At 40.4% G+C, this 23,066-nt stretch overlaps 1 protein-coding gene across 1 annotated transcript; it reads right to left on the reverse strand.

Moving 5' to 3' along the window:
* Positions 1 to 835: 835 nt before the first annotated feature.
* Positions 836 to 22,945, reverse strand: ZNF713 (zinc finger protein 713). Its single transcript, XM_070362406.1, is given in 7 exon segments — positions 836 to 4,000; positions 4,003 to 4,701; positions 8,434 to 8,526; positions 9,133 to 9,259; positions 16,667 to 16,752; positions 18,431 to 18,874; positions 22,758 to 22,945. Coding segments are annotated over 5 exon segments (1,344 nt in total). The 5' UTR covers positions 16,751 to 16,752; positions 18,431 to 18,874; positions 22,758 to 22,945; the 3' UTR covers positions 836 to 3,659.
* Positions 22,946 to 23,066: the final 121 nt, after the last annotated feature.

Genomic DNA, 23,066 nt, shown 5'->3' on the forward strand with positions numbered 1-23,066 from the left:
CATCAATGAAATCTTTTACTAGTTTTATTCTGACAATTTCTAACTCTCTGAGAGGCTCTAAGCTATTTGAATATCTTAAGCTTCCCGTGCCTCTCGAGGCTGGGAGACTGTAAACAATCGTATGCATAGCTCTGGGAGTCCGGGTAAACTTGTTAGGCGAGTTAGAGAGCCATCTGAGGGGTCTGGATTTAAACACTCCTAATTGCCCAGGAACTTTACTAATTGGAGCTGTAAGTTAACTCTTTGACAGAGAGAGCGAGATGGTGGTGGGGGACAGCCCCCAGTAAAGTCAGAGGTGAGAGCACAAAGCAATAAAGTAGGCAGACTCTGGTTGTTGTGGGGTAGATACTCGAGAATATCCGGGGGGACTCCTGAGGCTCGATCCCGCCTTTGAGTATGCCGAGCCTCCTTCCTCATGACCTTTGTCATGAGTGGAATGTCTCTCGCCGGCTCCCGGCAGAAGTCCGACATTTTTATAACTAGTTTTGGTATAATCATTTTTTATATTCTGGGTACCTCTTACCTGTTTCTTAATGTGTTTAAGGCACTTAATAACATTTGAAATTTTAGGTCTGAGACTTTAATGAAATGTTTAGATGTATTTAAATCTGATCAGTGTTTACAAGAGTAAGGATATCTCATTTTAGAAATTCTTAAGTATTTATTATTTGCACATCTATGAATAATTAGAGGAATGTCGGCTACTTAAGGAATGTTGTTTGGTTTCTTAAATTAATAAACTGAAAATTAATCAAAATCCAAATGAGTATTTTTCTCCCAGCCCTTAAGCCCTTTGGACATAAGAGAATCTATCAACACAATAATCCTTTTTACTCTGAGATTCTGAGAAAGAGAGTCATACAAATTTTGGTGTTGAGCAGCAATTCATTTTATTAAATTTAATACATTTATCAAATGTTTTCAGAGTGCTATAAAACACTGTTCCAGGCACTGTTTTTATCCACTGGATTAGGAGTAAGATGATCCATGTTCTAGTGACATTCCAGTCTGAGAAACTCTGAATAATTATCGCTTATTATCATGTCTAAGCTTCAGTATCTTTTTTCATAAAAGAAAGGCAACATCACTTGGTTGGAGGGACCAAATGAATTAACATATGTAAAAGGGTAATATCTTGCCCTCCTAGACAGAAATAAGTCATAACGTTAGGTTTCTGAGTGAGTAAACCACTCCTATGACTCCCTAGAATTTCCATGTAATACTTTTAGGATTCACTTAAATTAGAACATGTTGAAGATAACAAAGGACATGAGAATGAATTCACACCAGAATGACATCGTTTACTGTATGGTTAATATAAGCATAATCATTTATGACCCTAAGGATAGGCAATAGATTCTAATTTTATGAAGAATTGGTGGAAATCCATGGCTGACTGGTCTCCTTCAGTTCTGACTCCTCTTTTCTGAAATTGTCCAAATTCTGCTTATCTTCTTCTGAAAATCCTGTACTGCTCTCCTTTCCCTGTGTAAGGTACACTGCCTTCTGTTGAAGCCTTTAGCACTCTTTGTGGATTATTCGGGTTTTTTTTTTTCTTGATTGCATACTTTGATCACAGGCTTCACCAACTATAATTAATCATTACTTCTTTTAACCTATACCTCTGCTGTCTGAGACTTCATCTTGCCTCACTCTCTCTTCCTGAAACCTGAGAGCTCTATACTCTGCCTCTTTAGGGCAGATAAATCTTATATGTTACTCCCTTTGGTGAAGAGACATTTTCAGAACTTATCTGTCTTGAAAATTGATCTCCATTACAAAGGTATTTAAACATGATATTACTGGAAATCCTCCCTCACTCCAGTATCTCAGGGTTTTATTAACTATTTCATCCACTGGTATGTGGGACAAAAATGTACTTGAAAAGTTTAACTTCCACAATGAAATGAAATAATTTCATTACTTTCTTGTTTTTTAGAGTTTTAATTTTTTTTTTTAATTTACATCATTCCAGCTTTGACTTAAGGCCTATGATATCTAGTCCTTCATAGGAATAAAGAAATGGGGAAGTCTTTAGCTAGGAGATATGTTAGAAGAAAGGTGAGAAAGCAAGGGGACAGGGGAAGGAAAAAAAAAGAAAGCAAGGGGACTGGGTTCCAACTTGGTCTCATGGCTTCTTCAGCCAAGACTGAGAAGACCAAAAGAAAAACAGAAAGCCCAGAAAAAAGCAGCTCACTAGATGTAGCTATTCATGGTTTATGACGGTTTATATTTACAATGCTTTGTAACATCAAACTGCGATTTCTGTCAAACAAGGCAGTGATCATAAAATTTAACCCACCTTAAATTCCTTTTGGAAAAAGGTGGTACATAAATATACTTCAATAAATAAAGTGAATTATTAAACAAACTAGTAACACTTACTTGCATGTGTGCTCAATCATCTCTGACTCTTTGCAACCCTATGAAATGTAGCCCACCAGGCTCCTCTCTCCATGGAATTCTCCAGGCAAGAATACTGGAGTGGGTTTCCTTCTCCAGAGGATCTTCCCAACCCAGGGATCAAACCCACAGCTCTTGTATTGGCAGGTGGATTCTTTTCCACTGAGCCACCTGGGAAGGCCCTACGTTTCCTTAGTTGTTTATATAAACCAATAAGGCTCTTTCCTGGTTCTTTGCCTCAGCGTGGCACCACTGCTTACCCTCTGGTACAGCCCCTACTTCTGACTTCCACAGTGATGCAGACAGGTGAAGGGATTCTTATAAAGTCCCTATCAGTATAAAATGAAACCTCCTCTCTATTTGAACCTGCAAATGTAACAGAAATAACAATTTTGATTCAAAAATATACATTTGCCATAGGGAAATTTAAAACTACAGTAACAGGATAAAAAAGTAGATTTCTCTGTATCACTTTTCAAAGGTCACCAATATGACCCTTAGTCTCCTCCAAGACTCATCTTAGAGATCCCAGGACCTGTTTGATGAAAATAATGCAAGGATTCCTAAAAAACAATATTATTGCCATATCCTACCACATGGCTTCTCAAATGATGGTACAGAAGACTTAGATGGTATACCAATGAATATTTTCAACTTCAAAATTATATATTTATTTTGATGGAAATTAGAATATAATTAGCATACAAAACTCACAATCTCCATAAATAATATTTCCTAGGACAAGGCTAAAAACCCTGAGTCCTATTAAAGAAAAATATTAAGTAAACATTAAGTATGATAAAATTGGTAAAGGATATACACAAATGACTTAAGTTTGAGAAATATTGCTCTTTTCTGTTTATTTCAAGTTAATGTGACTGGTTATACTACACAATAGCCTCAATTAATTAATGTTTATATAATTTAAAAACTATATGCTATAAAAATCAAAGGGAATAACGATAGGTCATTGCCTACAGGATTTCTGGTCATTAAAAAAAGTTTAGAATATGACTCCTAATATAATCTTGTTTATAAAATAAATTATTTTCACTACGTATAACTTCTCCTGGGAATATGCTAAATTTAAGGTCTAAATTTATTTGGTTTCTATGCATTAAAAGTTTTTTATAAGCTTTCTCCCCATTATGAATAATCTGATATTGAACAGGATGAAAAGGTCTAGCCCAAATTTTCCTGTATTTATATATTCATATGATTTCCTTACCACCCCCATTACCCCCATCAGGACAAAGCTAAAAATTCTGAGTTATGTGCTGTGGAGTAAGGGAAGGACTGTGGCTTAAGGTTTTCTCACATTTATTATACTCACACAATTTCTCCCGAGTGTGGATTTTCCTATGTTGATTAAGGTGTGCACTCTGGCTGAAGGCTTTTTCACATTCATTACATTTATAAGGTTTCTCTCCTGTGTGAGTTCTCTCATGCTGATTAAGATGTGTCCTCTGGCTGAAGGCTTTCCCACAAAAACTACATTCATAAGGTTTTTCTCCAGTGTGAAGTCTATGATGTTCAGTAAGGGATGTGATCCGGCTAAAGGCTTTACCACACTGATTACATTTATAGGGCTTCTCTCAGTATGAATTCTCAGATGCTGAGTAAAGGATGAATGTTGACGGAAGGCTTTCCCACATTCATTGCATATAAAAGGTTTTTCTCCCGTGTGAATTCTCTGATGTTGAATAAGGTGTATTCTCTGGCTGAATCTTTTCCCACATTCATCACACTTATAGGGTTTCTCTCCTGTGAGGACCATCTGAGGTTGAGTAAGAGATGAGTTCTGGCTGAAGGCCTTCCTGCATTCACCGTGTTTCCCTTCAGTATGAATATGACTGGTAAGAAGAAGATGTTGATTGAAGATTTTTCCACACTCATTATATTCATAAGGATTCTCTCTTACATAGTTTCCCTGATAGTAAATCAGATCTGAATTACGTTTGATGCTATTTCCTTGTGTGTCAGAATTAAGGGGTATTTTCATTGAAGGAATTCTCTGTTGCATAAGAAGGTTTGAGTTCAGATTATAGTTTTCCCCAAATCTACTACATTCAAGGCCTCTCTCCTGTGTGATCTTTTTGTGGGTAAAAGATACTTGTCGTAAGTATCTCTGCTGGTTTTCTTGGTTGAATTCTAACTGGTAATCAAAATCCCAGAGTCCACCTAAGATGGAGTACCAGAAACTGTCTCCTGTTAGTCTCTCCATTATCATGTCATGGGTTTGATTTTCATCAGACATATTATGGTTTGATTTTTTAATTTCTGGTCTATTCTCCCCATCTAAAAGAAATTCAGAACATATAAACACTTCAGTATTCTCTGAAAAAGAAATTGTTGCACAGTATATCACCAAATGAAACTGACAGCCGTGCAGACAATGAAAATGTGGCATTGAAAATTTTGAAATAAAGCCATGTAACAAGGGGAAAGACTATAAGAGGATGACAAGAAGCAGTGAGCAGGGAGAAATTTTAAAATATGAGTGGTAATCATAAAAAGAAGAGATCCATCAGGAATATACATAATTGGGAGAAAATGGAAAGGAGAATAAGAAATATCAGAACAAAGTCTGTGCTCAGAGGTGGGAGACAGAAAAGACTGCTTAGAGAACACAGGGCCAAGTCCAGAACCTTCTCAATCTTACCTGTGGATTATTCTATTGCAGTGCCCACTATCTGTTTATTTCAAAAGTATTTCTTCCTATTTTAAACTTTTGTTTAAAATGATAGAACTAATACTAAATTGTTGGCTGTGCTGGGTCTTCATTGCTGCATGTGGGCTTTTTTAGCTGTGGCAAGTATTGTATTAGTTGCTGAGTTGTGTCCAACTCCTTTCAACCCCACAAACTGTAGCCCAAGCAGCAAGTGGAGGTTACTTTAATTTCCTTGTCTTTAATCCTACTCCCATTTTTTTAGAACCTTGCCCCATCTTTTCTATTTTCTACTTACACTCTCCCTGACCCCTTCCATTCAGCACTTTAAACAAGCTGGAATCACTCCTGCTTAGAATGATCCTGTTTTGACACTGCCTTCTAGTCTAGCTACTTGGTTCATCTGGTAAATAATCTGCCTGCAATGTGGGAGACCTGGGTTCAATCCCTGGGGTGGGAAGATCGCCTGGAGAAGGGAATGGCTACCCACTCCAGTATTCAGGCTTGGCGAATTTCATGGACTGTATAGTCCATGGGGTCGCAAAGAGTTGGATACAACTGAGCCACTTTCACTTTCACTTTCTTTCTAGTCTAGCAGTCACCTTCTTTTTTTGCTTCACCTTCTCATTTGAGCTTCTTGTAAGAAGTACCGTATATGTACTGGCTATACTGTTTTTTAGTTTTTGGCTGTACCAGCAGCATGTGGGACCTTAGTTCCCTGACCAGGGATCAAACCCACACCCTCTGGAGTGGAAGTGTGGAATCTTAACCACTGGACTGTTAGGCAAGTCCAACTACTAGCTCTACTTTTTTTTTTTTTTAATCTCCTGTTTACTCAGCAATGTATAAACTGACTGTTTTGCTAATTACTCCCCTGTCACTTCTCTCATTAATATCATTCCTAACCTTTTCATTGCTAGATCCATCAGACATTTTACATGTCTCACCTTAGCTAGGAAGAGAATTTCTAGATATTAAATAGACATCAGCTAATGTAGAAGACAATGAGACAAGCAATACCCGAGAGGGCAAATCAGAATGAGGCTGCACAAGCCAGATCATTCTATCTCAGTTCCTCTATCAACAGAAACATTTTACCACATCCTTATAAGAGAAACAATTGATTGTGTCTCACAGGAAAATGCAAAAATGTAAGCAGTCTCCTTGGAGGGCACTGCTAGGCTGCCTGCCCTGACAAGGAGGATACAAAGAAACCACTTATTCAACCTCATCTGTGGACCAAAAGCCTTGACCACACAGGTACAGTTGATAATGAAGTCTAGAAATTTCTTTTCTATTCTGGCCATGCTGCACACCTTGCAGGATCTTAAATTCCAAACCAGGGACTGAACCTGGGCCCTGTCAGTGAAAGCACTGAGTCCTAACCACTGAACTGCCAGGGAATTACCTGGAAATTTTCTTGAGTGTAGTAATTATTTTCTCAAGTTGGGAGTCTTTGGGCAGGGACATAATGGGAGACAGTATGGCTCCTTCACATGGCAGCATATGTACCTGCGGGAAAGAACAGCTCAGGTTTCTGTGTGGGCACCTACACTGGCAATTTGCCTGAAAAGGGAGTTTTTCATTTTCCTTCTTTAGTTTCCTATTCTCCAGGTTCCAGGATAGGAAGGTTTGTGAAAATAATGTTACTCATCATTGTCAGGAAAAGTGCTCAGGGGTTCTTGACAAAGTGTTTTAATTATCAGCCTCTAAACAGGGTTTAGAGCACTGGGGTGCACCACCTGTCAGGCTAAAATTTTAGGTCCAATGAGGCTGAAAAAGGAGTAAGTTTTCCTACCTAAGATAACCAAGAGCACTATAAGCAAGAAAGACAACTGAGTCAGAGTCAGCTTCACAAAGCTCAAGTTTGAATGACAGAAAACCAAGCCCAAATGATGAAACAAGGTGTCTGAGCAAAGAATCAAGATGGGGTACATTAACCTGGCTTAATGACTCAGTATCTGGCACGTAGCCATCAGTCCACTGTTTCCTAATATAACCAGGCAGTATGCCCACAAAAAGGAGCTAAGATTTTGGGGTTTTGGTTTTTTTTTTTTTTTGGTCAAGAAGTCTCATTTAGTAGGATGGTTTAAAGGAGTAGAGAATCAATAGGTCCAGGATTTGAAATACTTGATTAAAATGACAGTATGACATTCATAAACAAAAATATAATCTAAACTCTGGGAAAAGAATGTACATGAAATACTGAGGCTAGAAATGTAGAAATGGAAAAATGACATAGAGAAGCTACTTAAAAGCACAGTACTGAAGAATGAACACCAAGTCCATAAGAAAGACATGCCTTTAGAAGAATAAAGAGCAAGAGAAGGTATTTAAAAGAGCAGGTAGGATAGCTATGATAGATTCATGTTGATGAATGGCAGAAACACAATGTTGTATTAAATTACCCTTGCTTTATTAAAGCAATTACCCTTGCTTTACCCTTGCTAATTTATTAAAAATAAATTAATTAAAAAAAGAACAGGTTGGGAGACAGGAGAGAGGCTACAAGAGGCAAGAATGGTGTGAAAGCCAAGGTGCGAGACAATTTCAAGAGTGAAGTCAACACAGTCAAATGCAACATGATCATAGAACATGATAATGGTGGTTTATTTTAGCCACTGGACTTGACTGGAAGGAAGTTAGTGGTAATCTCCAAGAAAACAATTTTAGTAACATAAGTATGACAGGGATCCTATCACAAAGGTGAACAAGAGACTGAGAACCAAGGCTACGGATTTTAGACAACTTTAACATGTTTGATAATAAAAATAAAAAAAATAATGAAAAATAGGTAAAAATGTTAGAGGGTTTTGGTATGGAAAAGAAAAAGATTTAAAGAATCCTGAAATGATGTATAAACAAAAAAATAGAAAGTGCTTTGTGGAGATTTGCAATATCAAGGTATTTATGAACAAACTAAAACTTTCAAAATAGTTTTTGTGTTGTGCAAATTTTTTAAATAGTAAGTATATATATATATATATATATATAAAATCTGTTTAATCAGGAAAAAAATAGTCATTTCTACTTTGGAAAAATGTCAAATATGAACTGAAGTTTTTAAAAGGCCTCTGCTGCGGCTGCTGTTTAGTTGCTAAGTCATGTCCAACTCTTTCGGACCCCATGGACTGTAGCCCGCCAGGCTCCTCTGTCCATGAGACTTCCCAGGCAAGAATACTGGAGTGGGTTTCCATTTCCTTCTCCAGGGGATCATCCCAACCCAAGGACCAAACCCATTAAAAATGCCTTGATATCCTTTAAATCCCAGAGGGAGATGTTCAGAGCACACTCCATTAAGTATTTCAAAAGTGACTATTTTCCTTCACTGAGTCACAAATACTCAGATGCTCTCTTCTCACCTGGATGAGTGTCTAGTGGGCTGACTCTTCCCATCATCCACTGCTCCTCCTGCTCCAACTGAGTGATCACCTCTGGCTTATACAGTTGATGCCCTGTTCAAGAGGAAAATGTGTATCTTAGAATTTTACACAGGGAACGAACATCTCAGAACTCATTTCCAAACTTTTTTTATCTTTAGGGTCTTTGGACTTGGAAAGGGGAGGCTTCTGAGGCAGCAAAATAAAGCTACCCATCTCAAAGTCAACACACTTCACCAGAGGACAAAGCAGGAAACAGAGGTCTCTTGTCTCCACAAATGACTGCCTTTCTTCCATCCTGGCCTCATGCTTTCTAACTGTGGTGCTGAAGAAGACTCTTGAGAATCTCTTGGACTGCAAGGAGATCAAACCAGTCAATCCTAAAGGAAATCAACCCAGAATATTCACTGGAAGGACTGCTACTGCTGAAGCTGAAGCTCCAATACTATAGGAACCTGATGAGAAGAGCTGATTCACTGGAAAAGACCCTGATGTTGGGAAAGACTGAAAAGAAAGGGAGAAGGGGGCGACAGAGGATGAGATAGTTAGACAGCATCAACGACTCAATGGACATGAATTTGAGAAAACTCTGGGAGATAGTAAAGGACAGGGGAGCCTGGCATGCCAAAGTCCACGGGGTCCCAAAGAATCAGACATGACTTACAGAGATGCCCTCCTTACCCAGTGCAACCAGATTCCTATAGTTTTCCAGCATCACATCTCGGTAGAGGTTCTTCTGAGCAGGGTACAGCTGGTCCCACTCTTCTCTGGTGAAGTCCACAGCCACGTCCTGGAATGTCAGTGATTCCTGAAACATCAAGTATATCCCTGCTCAGCCAGAAACCTTTTTGTTTTTCCTTTACAGGGGCCCTTAAGGGAAGAGTCAAAGGTGGTGCAGTAGACAAAGGATCCCTGATTCCTTCTAGTGGTAAAATACTGAGCTGCTCTGCTTCCCCAGCTGATACAGGGAGGCAGTCTGTCGTGTTCTGCTCTGTTGGTCAAATCCTTAAGTGCTATGCCTTGTTCCCTTTAATGAAAAATGGCACTTAGACCCCAAGATCTGGGCACTAGCTGCATCCAGTGCTACTGGAGTACCATGTCATCTAGGCCCTCTCAGGGGTCGTATCTAGGAGAGAGGGGAATATATACAATGATGTACGTATACACACACAACTCTACTCCATATCCAACCCTGTATTTACTGATATTTATTAAAACCCATAGGTCAAGAGAGTGACTGGTTAAGAAAAAACAAAACACCATGGGTCTATACTGATATCTCTAAATCTAATCCAACATAGCAGGGTTCATTCTATCCTCTCTTCTCATATCTGTAATTCCCTTCTCTGACCATGAGACTCCTGGCTTGTCTTACCCAGGTAGCTCAGCAGTAAAGAATCTGCCTGTAATGCAGGAGATGTGGGTTCAATCCCTGGGTAGGGAAGATCCCCTGGAGGAGGGCAAAGCATTTCACTCCATTATTCTTGCCTGGGAAATCCTATGGACAGTGAAGCCTGGTGGGCTGAAGTCCATGGGGTCATAAAAGAGTTGGATACAACTGAGTGACTAAACATCAAATTGCCAACATCCATTGGATCGTAGAAAAAGCAAGAGAATTCCAGAAAAACATCTGGAATTCATCAACACACAACTCCATATCCAACCCTGTAAACACACACAACTCTATATACAACCCTGTGTTTAGTGATATGTATTAAAACCCATGGGTCAAGAGATCAACTGGTTAGAAAAAAAACAAACATGGGTCCATACTGATACCTCTAAATCTAATCCAACATAGCAAGGTTCATTCTACCCTCTCTTCTCATATCTGTAATTCCCTTCTCTGACCCATATCTCTCTTATCTTATAATTCCCTTCAAGAGAATTCCAGAAAAAACATCTACTTTTGCTTCATTGACTATGCAAATGCCTTTGACTCTGTGGATCACAATAAACTGTGGAAAATTCTTCAAGAGATGGGAATACCAGACCACCTTACTTGCCCCCTGAGAAATCTGTATGCAAGTCAAGAAGCAACAGTGAGAACTGGACATGGAACAATGGACTGCTTCCAAATTGGGAAAGGAGTATGTCAAGGCTGTGTATGGTCACCCTGTTTATTCAACTTATATGCAGAGCACATCATGTGAAATGCCAGGCTGGATGAACCACAAGCTAGAATCAAGACTGCTGGGAAAATATCAATAATCTCAGATATGCAGATGACACCACCATAATGGCAGAAAGCGAACAGGAACTAAAGAGCCTCTTGAAAGTGAAAGAGGAGAGTGAAAAAGCTGGCTTAAAACTTAACATTTAAAAAACTAAGATCATGGCATCCAGTCTCATCATTTGATGGCAAATAGATGGGGAAATAATGGAGACAGTGAGAGACTTTATTTTCTTGGGCTCCAAAATCATTGCAGATGGTGAATGCAGCCATGAAATTAAAAGATGCTTGCTCCTTGGAAGAAAAGCTATGACAAGACACATTACTTTGCTGACAAAGGTCCATCTAGTCAAAGTGAAAAGCGAAAGTCACTCAGTCGTGTCTGACTCTTTGCAACCCCATGAACTATACAGTCCATGGAATTCTCCAGACAAGAATACTGGAGTGAGTGGCCATTCCCTTCAGCAGATCTTCCCAACGCAGGAGTTGAACTGGGGGTTCCTGCATTGCAGGCAGATTCTTTACCAACTGAGCTATCAGGGAAGGCCCCATCTAGTCAAAGCTATGGTTTTTCCAATAGTCATGTATGGATGTGAGAGCTGGACCATAAAGAAAGCTGAGCACTGAAGAACTGATGCTTTTGAACTGTGGTGTTGGAGAAGACTCTTGAGAGTCCCTTGGACTGCAAGGAGATCCAACCAGTCAATCCTAAAGAAAATCAGTCCTGAATATTCATTGGAAGGACTGATGTTGAAGCTGAAACTCCAATACTTTGGCCACCTGATGCGAAGAACTGACTCATTGGAAAAGACCCTGATGCTGGGAGGGATCGAAGGTGGGAGGAGAAGGGGATGACAGAGGATGAGACAGTTGGATGGCATCACTGACTTGATGGACATGAATTTGAGCAAGCTCTGACAGTTGGTGATGGACAGGGAAGTCTGGCGTGCTGCAGTCCATGGGGTCGCAAAGAGTCAGATACAATTGAACTGAACTGAGTGAGTAAACAATAACAACAAAATTATGGACAATGTGTTTACTTATTTGCTCAATCCTAGATTTTAAAGAAAGTGGTTTTGGTATTGCTAACACATGTGCTGTGCTTAGTTGCTCAGTCGTGTCAACTTTTTGCAACCCCAAGGACTGTAGCCCAGCAGGCTACTCTGTTCATGGGGATTCTCCAGGCAAGAATACTGGAGTGGTTTGCCTTGCCCTCCTCCAGGGGATCTTCCCAACCCAGAGACTGAATCCAGGTCTCCAGCATTGCAGGCAGATTCTTCACAGTCTGAGCCACCAGGGAAGCCCAAGAATATTGGAGTGGAAGCCTATCCTTTCTCCAGGGGATTTTCCTGACCCAAGAACTGAACTGGCATCTCCTGCATTGCTGGCGGATTCTTCACCAGTGGAGCTACCAGGGAACATGTCTCTGCACAGAACAAGCCTACAAATGAGAGTTCAGTATTGAGAATTATTTTGCTTTTAGTCTGAGGACACAGAGTACAAGAAATGATTTCGTTTCAAAAGTTAACTCCTTTTCAGTGTGGTTATATCAGTAATTTGAAATACAGTTTGGCTCACTTATTTCTGTTTATTTTCAATTTTAAGCCCTCCTTGCATACTGTACACCTCCATTCCCTCTTTGTCACCCATTTTCCATCTAAGTCCTACAAGTAACCAACCTCATTAGATGCAAGTTTATCCTTTCAATTTCTCTTTTCCCTCAAACAAGCATTTGATACATTTATATATTTTTGTTTCCTCTTCTTTCTTGTACAAAGTAGCATATTATAGGTAATCTTTTGCTTCTGATTTTTTTCACTGAACACTTTATATTGGAAATCCCTCCACATCAGTTCATAATTTCTTCCTCCTTTTTTTTTTTTTAGCTGTGTGGTATTGTGTGACTATCCCACAACTTATGTAACTAGTCTACTAACAGACATTTTAGCTATTTTCTACTCTCTTGTTACTATAAATCATGCTGCAATGAATTATCTTGAAAGTATACTATTTTGCTATGTATATTAGTCTAACTCTAGAATATGTATGTATGGCATATGTATGTATGCCTGGCAAAAGAGTATATGAATCTGCAATTTTGATACATATTGTCAAGCTGACTTCTGTAGGGGTGGTATCAATTGTGTCATTATCTATTGCTGTATAACAAATCACCTCCATATTTAGTAGCTCAAAACCAGTAACAATCATTTATTTTATTCACAGAATCTGTAACATGGGCAGGATTAAGCAGGAGTAGCTCATCTTTGTTCCATTTTGTTTCAGCTAGGAGGCCCAACTTAGGGCTGTAAGATTCACTTTTTAAGAGGCTCATTCGTGTGGCTGGCAAGTTGGTGCTGGCTGAAAGTTGGGAGCTCAGTCAGGTGCCTTTGGTCCTCTCCATACAAGCCTGTCCACAGGCTACCTGGGCTTCCTCATGGCATGGTAGCTGGATGCCAAATGCAAAATTCCCAAGAGAACCACCTTTCTTCATCCAGCCTCAAGAGTCACGGGGCTTCAGTTCCACCACAGTCACAAGCCAGATCCAAGGGGAAGGAACACAATCACACCTCTCCTGATAAGAGTAGTTAAATCAGTATAAGAGGAACCTATGGAATGGGAGAAATTGTGCCATTTTCAGAAAATACAACCTGCTACTGTTTACCCTCTGAAGGTTAATATTCACATTCCTTCCTTATGCAAATTTTACTCATCTTCCTCAAGACCCCTACGTGTGATGTATCAATTTGAAGTCTGGGATCTTATCATCTACACCAGGTCCACAGGCAGATGAGGCTCTTGGAACATAGTTCCTCAGGTATGGTTCCCTGAAAGCTTTCTATTTTTCTTTCTGTGAGCTGAAGAAATAGGTATTTGGCCCCACCCTTTATCCTTCACAAACTCAAAGTGGTGGGAAACTCATAGAAATAACTGCCACACACACTCCCATTCAAGTAAACAGCAATTCACAGCAATTCTATAATGTAGCTGAGCTGGGCACGTGTTGAGAGGTATGAATGAGAAACAGTTTTATTTTCAAACTCAGTAATTTCTGGCTCCTTTATATACATATTTTTGATGTTTTAAAAAAATTGAAATACTGTTGATGTACAATATTATTTAAGTTACAGGTATTCAATATAGTGATTCATGAATTTTAAAGGTTATACTCCATTTATAGTTATTATAAAATATTGGCTATATTCCCTGTGTTGTAGATTCTTGTAGCTTATTTTATACATAATAGTTTGTACCTCTTAATCTCCTACTTCTTGCATTGCCCCTTCCCCATTCTCTCTCCCCAGTGGTTCTCACTAGTTTGGTCTCTATATATGCAAGTCAGCTTCTTTTCTGTTTTATTCACTAATTTGTTGTATTTTTCAGATTTCACATAAAAGTGATATCATACAGTATTTGTCTTTCTCTGACTTATGTCACTTAGCATAATGCTCTCCAAGTTCATCCATGTTGCTGCAAATAGCAAAACTTCATTCTTTTTTATGACTTAGGAGTAATTTCATTGTATACATACACCACATCCTTATCCATTCATCTCTTCACGGACACTGAGGTTGCTTCCATGTCTTGGCAATTGTAAATAATGCCTCTTTGAACACTGGGGTTCATGTATCTTTCTGAATTTGTGTTTTAGTTTTTTGGGGGGTATATACCCAAGAGTAGAACTGCTGGGTCATGTGACAGTTCTATTCTTAGTTTTTTGAGAAACCTCCATACTGTTTACCATAGTGGCTGCACCAATTTACATCGCCACCAACAGTGTATGAAGGTTCTCTTTCCTCTACATCCTCGCCAAAATTTGTTATTTCTGTTCTTTCTGATGACAGCCATTCTGACAGGTGTGAGGAGACAGCACACTGTGGTTTTGATTTGCATTTCCCTGATGATTAGCTAGGTTGAGCATATTTTCTTGTCTGCTTCCTTTATACGTAACAGTTCTTTATCTAGTTTATCTTTTCCTCTCACATTTTACTTTAACCACCCAGAAGCTGACACCTGGCACTTTCAGTCTTCTACCTGAAAATCTCCTTAAATATATCATTGAGTCCATTAAGTATAGTTCCTATTTTTCTTGTTACTGAAGGTGACAATGTTGACCAAAATTCCTTCTTCAAGTGTCCCTTTTCTTCAGCTCATGACAAGATTTTCCTTATTATCCTTTAAGTCCTGTGAAAGGTCCTTTAGGGCCCCACTAACTCTCCTGGAGGTCCTTTATGATTCCAAAAATAATCTTCTCCTTTCTGTCTTCTGCCCTTTGCTCAGCTCTCTCTCTCTCTCTCTCTCCTGTCCCTCTCTCTTTCTCATTAGTCTTTTCTTTTACGGATTCTGGATTCTCAGTTGTAAGTTATAAAGGAATTCCCAAATTATTTTCTTGTGTAACTTTTGTGGCTTAGTTTTTCATATTTAAATATTTGATCAGTTTGAAGACTGTTCTGATATAAAGTATGAGGTATGGATTCAACTTTACCTTTTTCCACATGGCTCCACAGAAATATCATTGATTATTGAATAAACCATCTTTCCACCACTGGGTTGAGATATGGTTTATCATATGCAAAATTCCTATTTGTTCAACAAATATTTATTCAGTGCTTCCTATGGGTCACCTATAGGGCTTGAGATATACTAGTGAACGAGAGACTAAAATTCTCTTCCTTTATGAAACTTCAGCAGGGGAAAGTAGACAATAAATGATGACTGGGTAAATTATAGAGTATGCTATTAAACAACACTTGTTCTTTGGAAGAAAAGCTATGACAAACCTAGACACTGTATTAAAAAGCAAAGACATCACTTCACTGACTAAGCTGCACAGAGTCAAAGCTATGGTTTTTCCAATAGTCATGTACAGATGTGAGAGTTGGACCATAAAGGATGTCAAATGCTGAAGAATTGATGTCTTCTAACTGTGGTGCTTGAGAAGACTTTCCTGAGAGTCCCTTGGACAGCAAGGGGATCAAATCAGTCAATCCTAAAAGAAATCAGTCCTGAATATTCACTGGAAGGACTGATGCTGTAGCTGGCTTAATTTATGGCATTAATTTGCCACATTAATTTGTGGCAGCAGAGGTCCTCAGGTATATTAATAATTCTATTACCTCCAAGTGGTCAGTGACATGGGCATCATTCATTGTTTGAAGACTGAATGGCAAGTGTTTAAATTCTAGTGAGCTGTTTAAGGGAAGGGTGATTTAAAGAATCCGCCTGCCAATACAAAAAATGCAGGAGATGTGGGTTTGCTCTCTGGGTTGGGAAGATCCCCTGGAGTAGGCAATGGCAACCCACTCCAGTATTCTTGCCTGGAAAATTCCATGGACAGAGGAGTGTGGTGGGCTACAGTCCATGGGGTCACAAAGAGTCAGACACAACTGAGCACGCACACATGCACTATTAAAAGATAGTCTATGGCTTCTCGTGTTGCCTTTACAACATTCAGGACAGACATGAATCTACAAGCTGATAAAAATGCTGAAGGAGAGAAGAGCTATAAAGAGGTATGGAAGGTGAGTGGGAAACACCACATACAGATATGTCACATCTGTCACAAGAATCTCAAGGGCTCTGGACTTGGGGAGCTTAGTTCTTCTGAGAATTGAAAAATAAAAGTACCTACATTCTGCGAACCACCATGTCATTTCAGAGGAGAGGAAAACAACTTACCTGGGGCTTCTCTGGTGGCTCCGTGGTAAAGAACCAGCCTGCCAATGCTGGAGACATGGGTTTGATTCCTGATCTGGGAAGATCCCACATGCCTTGGAGCAACTAAGTCTGTGCACCGCAACTATTGAGCCTGTGCTCTAGAGCCTGGGAGCTGCAACTACGGAGCCCATGTTCCCTAGAGCCCATGCTCTGTGACAAGAGAAGCCATCGCAATGAGCTGCCTGCACACCGCAACTAGAGAGTAGGTCCCACTTGCCACAACTGGAGGAGAGCCACCACAGGAACAAAGACCTAACACACCCCCAAAAAAAACCAAAAAACAAAAAATAAAGTTATTAAAAAAACAAACAAAACTGAACTTACCTGAGACATGACTGTCTGTGATCCAACATTCATTTCCTTCTCTGTGTTTCCTTCTTGGGAAAGTACAGCATCCTGAGAGGGCATTCCTGAGAAAAGAAGAGAAGAATCTTGTCAAGGAATGATATTAAAGCTTCACCTAAATCTTGCACCTTTTATCTTGTATCAGGATGGCAGATGGTTTAGACAGAAGCCCTCTAAGACATAAGTCTAAAGGCTGGGTGACGTAACTCTGACACTCTTGTTCCTCTATTACACTGAGGAATTTAAAGTATGGCTGTCTCTCCTCTGTGGTACAACTCCACTTGTTGCGACATATGGGAAGCTCAGGGGTGCTCATTGGTTTTTAGCACTAGCTACTCACTTGGGGGGGATTTTAAAAAGATGCCAGTGCTCAGCCCCTCTTCCCTGAGATTTGGATTTAACAATCTCAGGTGAACCTGGGCAACAGCATTTTTAAATTCTGAAGTCTCCAAATGATTCCAAGTGGCAGATGAGAACCACTGAGATGATGTGATCCAGAGAATTTATGTTGAGGAGTTATTCTTACTCTTTAAGAGCATAAACTCACCCCTAAACTCAAAGTCCAGGCATCTCCTCTACTCTCTTTAAGATGATCCTTCTATTCCACTCCTAGGCATATTCCATGAGGAAACAAATATTGAAAAAGACATGTACATGTACAATGAACATGTACCCCAATGTTCACTGCAGCACTGTTTACAATAGCTAGAACATGTCCATTGACAGATGAATGGATAAAGAAGTATATGTGGTGCATATACAAATGGCATATTACTCAGCCATAAAAAGAAATGCATTTGAGTCAGTTCTAATGAGGTGGATGAACCTAGAGCCTATTATACAGAGGTAAGTAAGTCAGAAACAGAAAGATAAATATCATATACTAACACATATATATGGAATCTAGAAAGATGGTACTGATGAATTTATTTGCAAGGCAGCAGTGGAGAAACAGACATAGAGAATAGACTTATGGACATGGGGAGAGGGAAGGAGAGGGTGAGATGTATGGAGAGAGTACCATGGAAACTTACATTACCATATGTAAAATAGATAGGCAGTGGGAACTTGCTGTAAGTCTCAGGGAACTCAAACATTGGCTCTGTATCACCTAGAGGGGTGGGATGGGGAGGGAGATGGGAGGGAGGTCCAAGAGGGAAGGGACATATGTACATCTATGGCTGATTCATGTTGATGTCTGACAGAAAACAACAAAATTCTGTAAAGCAATTATTCTTCAATTAAAAAATAAATTAATTTTAAAAAATGATTAAAAAAAAAAAAAAAGATGATCCTTCTACGCCTTCCCTACTGGCTTATTTGTAAAGAATGCCCTGTTAATGCAAGAGACACAGGTTCAATCCTCGATCCAGGAAGATCCCACATGCTGTGGGGCAGCTAAGCCTATGCACCACAATTACTGAGCCTGTGCTCTAGAGCCCATGAACTGCAACTACTGAGCCCACATGCTGCAACTACTGAAGCCTGTGCACTGTAGAGCCTCTGCTCTGCAACAACAGAAGCCACCACAATGAGAAGCCCACACACCACAACTAGAGAGTAGCCCCTGCTCGCTGCAACTAGAGAAAGCCTGCGCACAGCAAAGGAAGACCCAGCACAGCCAAAAATAAATAAATAAATAAAAATAAACATTAAAAGTTATTAAAAAGATGACCCTTCCAATACAGAAATGAGATTTCACGCTTTTCATTTCTCAGAATGTTCACCTTCCTTTTTGAGTACCTGGATTCAGTCCTCCACGAGGATGACTACACCTCTTGGCAGTCCTTCAGTTGTAATGTCACCAAAGCCTTATTCTCTTCGGGCACGACAGTCAGGAGACATACCAGTTCTAACAGCTTCAGTAGCCCTGTCAGTCCCCGAAGGCTGATTTTCCAGTGCCTTAAAGGCAGCAGCCAGTCGCAGGTATTAAAGGTGCCTGATCTCATGAGAGGGTCAGGAGCCAGTGGATATCCATGACAGTGATTTATGCTTCCCAGGGCAGCCACTCTCAGGATCTTGCCTTGTTCATGTAGAGTTGAGATGTGGAGGTTCCTGAAGTTGGCTATTACACTGCTCTTGTTTTTTTTCACTAAAGGCATCAATCCTACATGTACATACGTCACTGTGATATTTGAATCTGCCTCCCGGCAGAGATCTTGAAAGATACAATTTCAGGCTGAGCACCTGTAATGAGATGCATCAGAGTCAGCAGAAGGACTCCAGCAGTGTTGGTCCCCTAGAGACCTATGGAGTCTAAAAAGAGACACACACACTGTTCATTAATAAAGACAGAGCACCACAGGAGGTGGAATTCATTAAAACAATCAAAAAAGCAGTTTTAGAATTTCTCAACGAGCAGAGAGATACAGAGGCAGCAACTACAACAAATTTAGCCTTAGTCCTCTCCCACCCTCTTCTTGGAACAGAAAACATGTGGTCCTTTCCCACAGAAAGACTTTCAAATAGAGTGGCTTTCTTCCCAGAAAGAAAAAAACAGGCATTTCACCAGTACCAATAACAGAATGAAATGTATTGATTTGTTAATAATCATGAGAATACATTTGTTCTCTGTTCACAAAAGTTGACCTGAAAAACTCCTCTCAAAAACTACTGATAGAAACAAAGAATAAAACCATTTCTGAGAAGTAATAGGAAGAAAGAAAGGAAACCATGGTTCCAATGGAATGGCCCTGTTAGACAAAGAAGCCATTCAAGCCAAGACATGCCAAGAATCTAACATTTTACAACCAGTTTTCACTAATAGGAAGATCTTTCAAAAATAATTTAAAAGCACTTTAAGATCAGGTCCTTATTTTATCAAGCAAAAACTCTAAAAAGGTCCCATGGTCTGAAGAGCCAGGTTGAATTTACAAGAATGTCTTGGGGTTTCAAACCCAATCACCTGAAAACCATATATTCACAACAAAAACTGCACTAACCATGTTAGGAAGACAGGTTTCTCCTCCTATGAACCCAAGGGAATGAGGAATATTTCAAGTATATTATACATTATATACAAACATAGCTAGTTTGAGAGTACTTTTTATGGCATCTGATGGGAATGCTGCTGCTGATGCTGCTCAGTCGCTTCAGTCCGACTCTGTGCGACCCCATAGATGGCAGCCCACCAGGCTCCCCCGTCCCTGGGATTCTCCAGGCAAGAATACTGGAGTGGGTTGCCATTTCCTTCTCCAATCCATGAAAGTGAAAAGTGAAAGTGAAGTCACTCAGTCGTGTCCGACTCTTAGTGACCTCATGGACTGCAGCCTACCAGGCTCCTCCGTCCATGGGATTTTCCAGGCAAGAGTACTGGAGTGGAGTACTGGATTTTCCAAGAGTACTGCATTTTCCAGGCAAGAGTACATTGCCTTCTCTTCTGATGGGATTAGGGTTCCATAAAACACACTTTTGGAAATGCTGATCTTAGAGATCTTTCCTTTTATTAACTTCATAACAAACTACCTTACTCTACTTTTATAATAGCACAATATTACACTGTACAGATCTACCACAATATGTTTAACCACACTCATAGTTAGCATTTAAGTGGTATCCCTTTCTCAAACCACAAACAATATTGTAATGAACATCTTTGTACACACATCCCTGTGCACCGGTGCAAGTATTTCAGCAGGACAGATCTTAGAATAGAATTTCTGAGCCACAGAGTGAACTCACTTCACATTTTACTAGGTGTAGTCATACTGCCACTCAAAACACTTCCTAAATTGTACAACCAGGGCCCTGCCCCTCTGCATTTGCCTTGACACTTTGTTAGCACCAATATTGATATATTTTCCCACTCTAAATGGTGAAAAGTATCTTTGTCTTCATTTGCATTCTATAATTACTTATGAGGTTAAGCACTTTTTTTGTTTATTGGTTTCCTGTAATTTGCTGTAATTCGTCTATAAATTGCCTGTGCATATCCTTTGTCCACTTTTTTTTTAAGTTAAGATTTTCACCTTTATTATTATTATTTATTTGGCTGTGCTGGGTCTTAGTTGTGGCATGTGGGATCTAATTCCCTGATCAGGGGTTGAACTAGGGCCCCCTGCATTGGGAGAGCAGACTCAGCCACTGGATCACCAGAGAAGTCCCACACTTTTTTTTTTTCAACAAGTCTCTTTACATATTACGGTACTTTCTCTAACACATGTTGCAAGTATTTTATGTCTCTAATTTTAAGCCCTTTGCTCTTTTCAAATATAGCAAATATTTTTCAAAATACTTGGCACATGGGCTTTTCTGATATAATTTTGATATAATTTAATTAACACATTTTCCCCAAAGGGTTTTGGGTCCTGTCCTGGCACTTTGGTATGCCTACAACATAAAGTGCAAGGACGGAAGGCAAAGCAGTATGCAATATTAAGGTCATAAAGGGCTTTGTTGTTGTTCAGTCGCTCAGTCATGGCCAACTCTGCAACCCCATGGACTGTAGCATGCCAGGTTTCCCTGTCCTTCACCAATTCTCAGAGTTTGCTCAAACTCAAGTCCATCAAATTGGGGATGCCATCTAACCATTCTGTCCTCTATAGTCTTCTTCTCCTCCTGCCTTCAATCTTTCCCAGTATCAGGGTATTTTCCAATGAGTTGGCTCTTTGCATCAGTTCAGTTCAGTTCAGTCACTCAGTCGTGTCCGACTCTTCGAGACCCCATGAATCGCAGCACACCAGGCCTCCCTGTCCATCACCAACTCCCGGAGTTCACTCAGACTCCTGTCCATCGAGTCAGTGATGCCATCCAGCCATCTCATCCTCTGTCGTCCCCTTCTCCTCCTGCCCCCAATCCCTCCCAGCATCAGTCTTTTCCAATGAGTCAACTCTTCGCATGAGGTGGCCAAAGTACTGGAGCTTCAGCTTCAGCATCATTCCCTCCAAAGAAATCCCAGGGCTGATCTCCTTCCGAGTGGCCAAAATATTGGAGCTTCAGCTTCAGCATCAGTCCTTCCAATGAATATTCAGGGTTGATTTCCTTTAGCACTGACTAATTTGATCTCCTTGCAATCCAAGGGACTCTCAAGAGTCTTCAACATCACAGTTCAAAAGCATCAAATCTTCAGTGCTCAGCTTTCTTTATAGTCCACCTCTCACGTTCATACATGACTACTGGAAAACTACAGCTTTGACTACACCGACCTTTGTTGGCAAAGTAATGTCTCTGCTCTTTAATATGCTGTATAGGTTTGTCATAGTTTTTCTTCCAAGGAGCAAGCAAAATCACTGCAGATGGTGACTGCGGCCATGAATTTAAAATATGCTTGCCCCTTGGAAGAAAAGGGCTTTGAGGTCACTGCTAAGAAACTAAAACATTATCCTGATGGCATCAGGGAAGTATACAAAAGTTTTCAGCAACAGAGTGACTTTCAATATTCTCCATTTAATAAGAGCACCTACTAAGTGCCATGATCAATTCTGTCTCTTGGAAAATGGTAATTTTTGTACCTTTAATATTTCCCACAATTCAAAGTAAGTAAAAGAAACAAAGTTCATTAAATCAAAAGACACAATTACGGGGATCTGCTCTGCCACATATTAAAACATTTTATATTAAAAGAAAATGGTATCAGTGCAGAAACTGTGAGAGCAGTGTAACAGGCTAGAAACAGATGTGAGTATACAAACGTCTGTAGAATAGATAAGTGTCATTTCAATTCAGTGGGAAAGAGATGATGGCAAGATGACCGGGGAAAAGGCATTTTTCTATCTTACAGGTTATCACAAATTTAATATCCAATAGGTTAAAATGTAAAAAAAAAATTTTTTTTAATCCTTTAAAAGTATTAGACGAAAATAAAGGTGAATCTTTTAATACTCTTGAAATGGGAAAAACTTTCCAAAAATGATACCCACCCACGCCTATACAAAAATAAATTGCAGAAAATATTAGAGGAAAATAGGTTTGTAATCTTGGGAATGGGAAGGCCTTCCCATGAAAGGGGAACAGGGGGTCCGAGAAGCCGGAGGGCGCCGTCTGGGGGGCTCGGAGTCGAGGGCTCCCCGCCCCGTGACCCCCGCCCGCCCTGCCCCCTCGCCAGCCACCCGCCCGCTGGCGCCGCACTCACCCGCCTGCACAGACAAAGGGCGCCCCGGGCGGCTCCGCCCCCTGACGCCGCAGCCGCCGCCGCCCGTCCCGACCGAGGCGGGAGAAGGTGATGAGGGCCCTGATGCCTGAGCCAATGACGCCCAGTGACGGGGCCCCTGGGGCTGGACCAGCCGCCGGGGCCAGCCAGGCTCTGACGAAAGCCTCCCCGCAATGGCGGCCGCGCCGCGCTGGCTCCGGCTCGGCGATACGCATGCGCCGGCGGTGCCGGGACCCGACCTCTTCCCACAGACCCGGCTGGGAACTCCCACCCGCTCCCCCCGGTAGGCTT

This window comes from Bos mutus, chromosome 25 (genome assembly GCF_027580195.1).
Source record: "Bos mutus isolate GX-2022 chromosome 25, NWIPB_WYAK_1.1, whole genome shotgun sequence".
Taxonomy (NCBI): Eukaryota; Metazoa; Chordata; class Mammalia; order Artiodactyla; family Bovidae; genus Bos; species Bos mutus.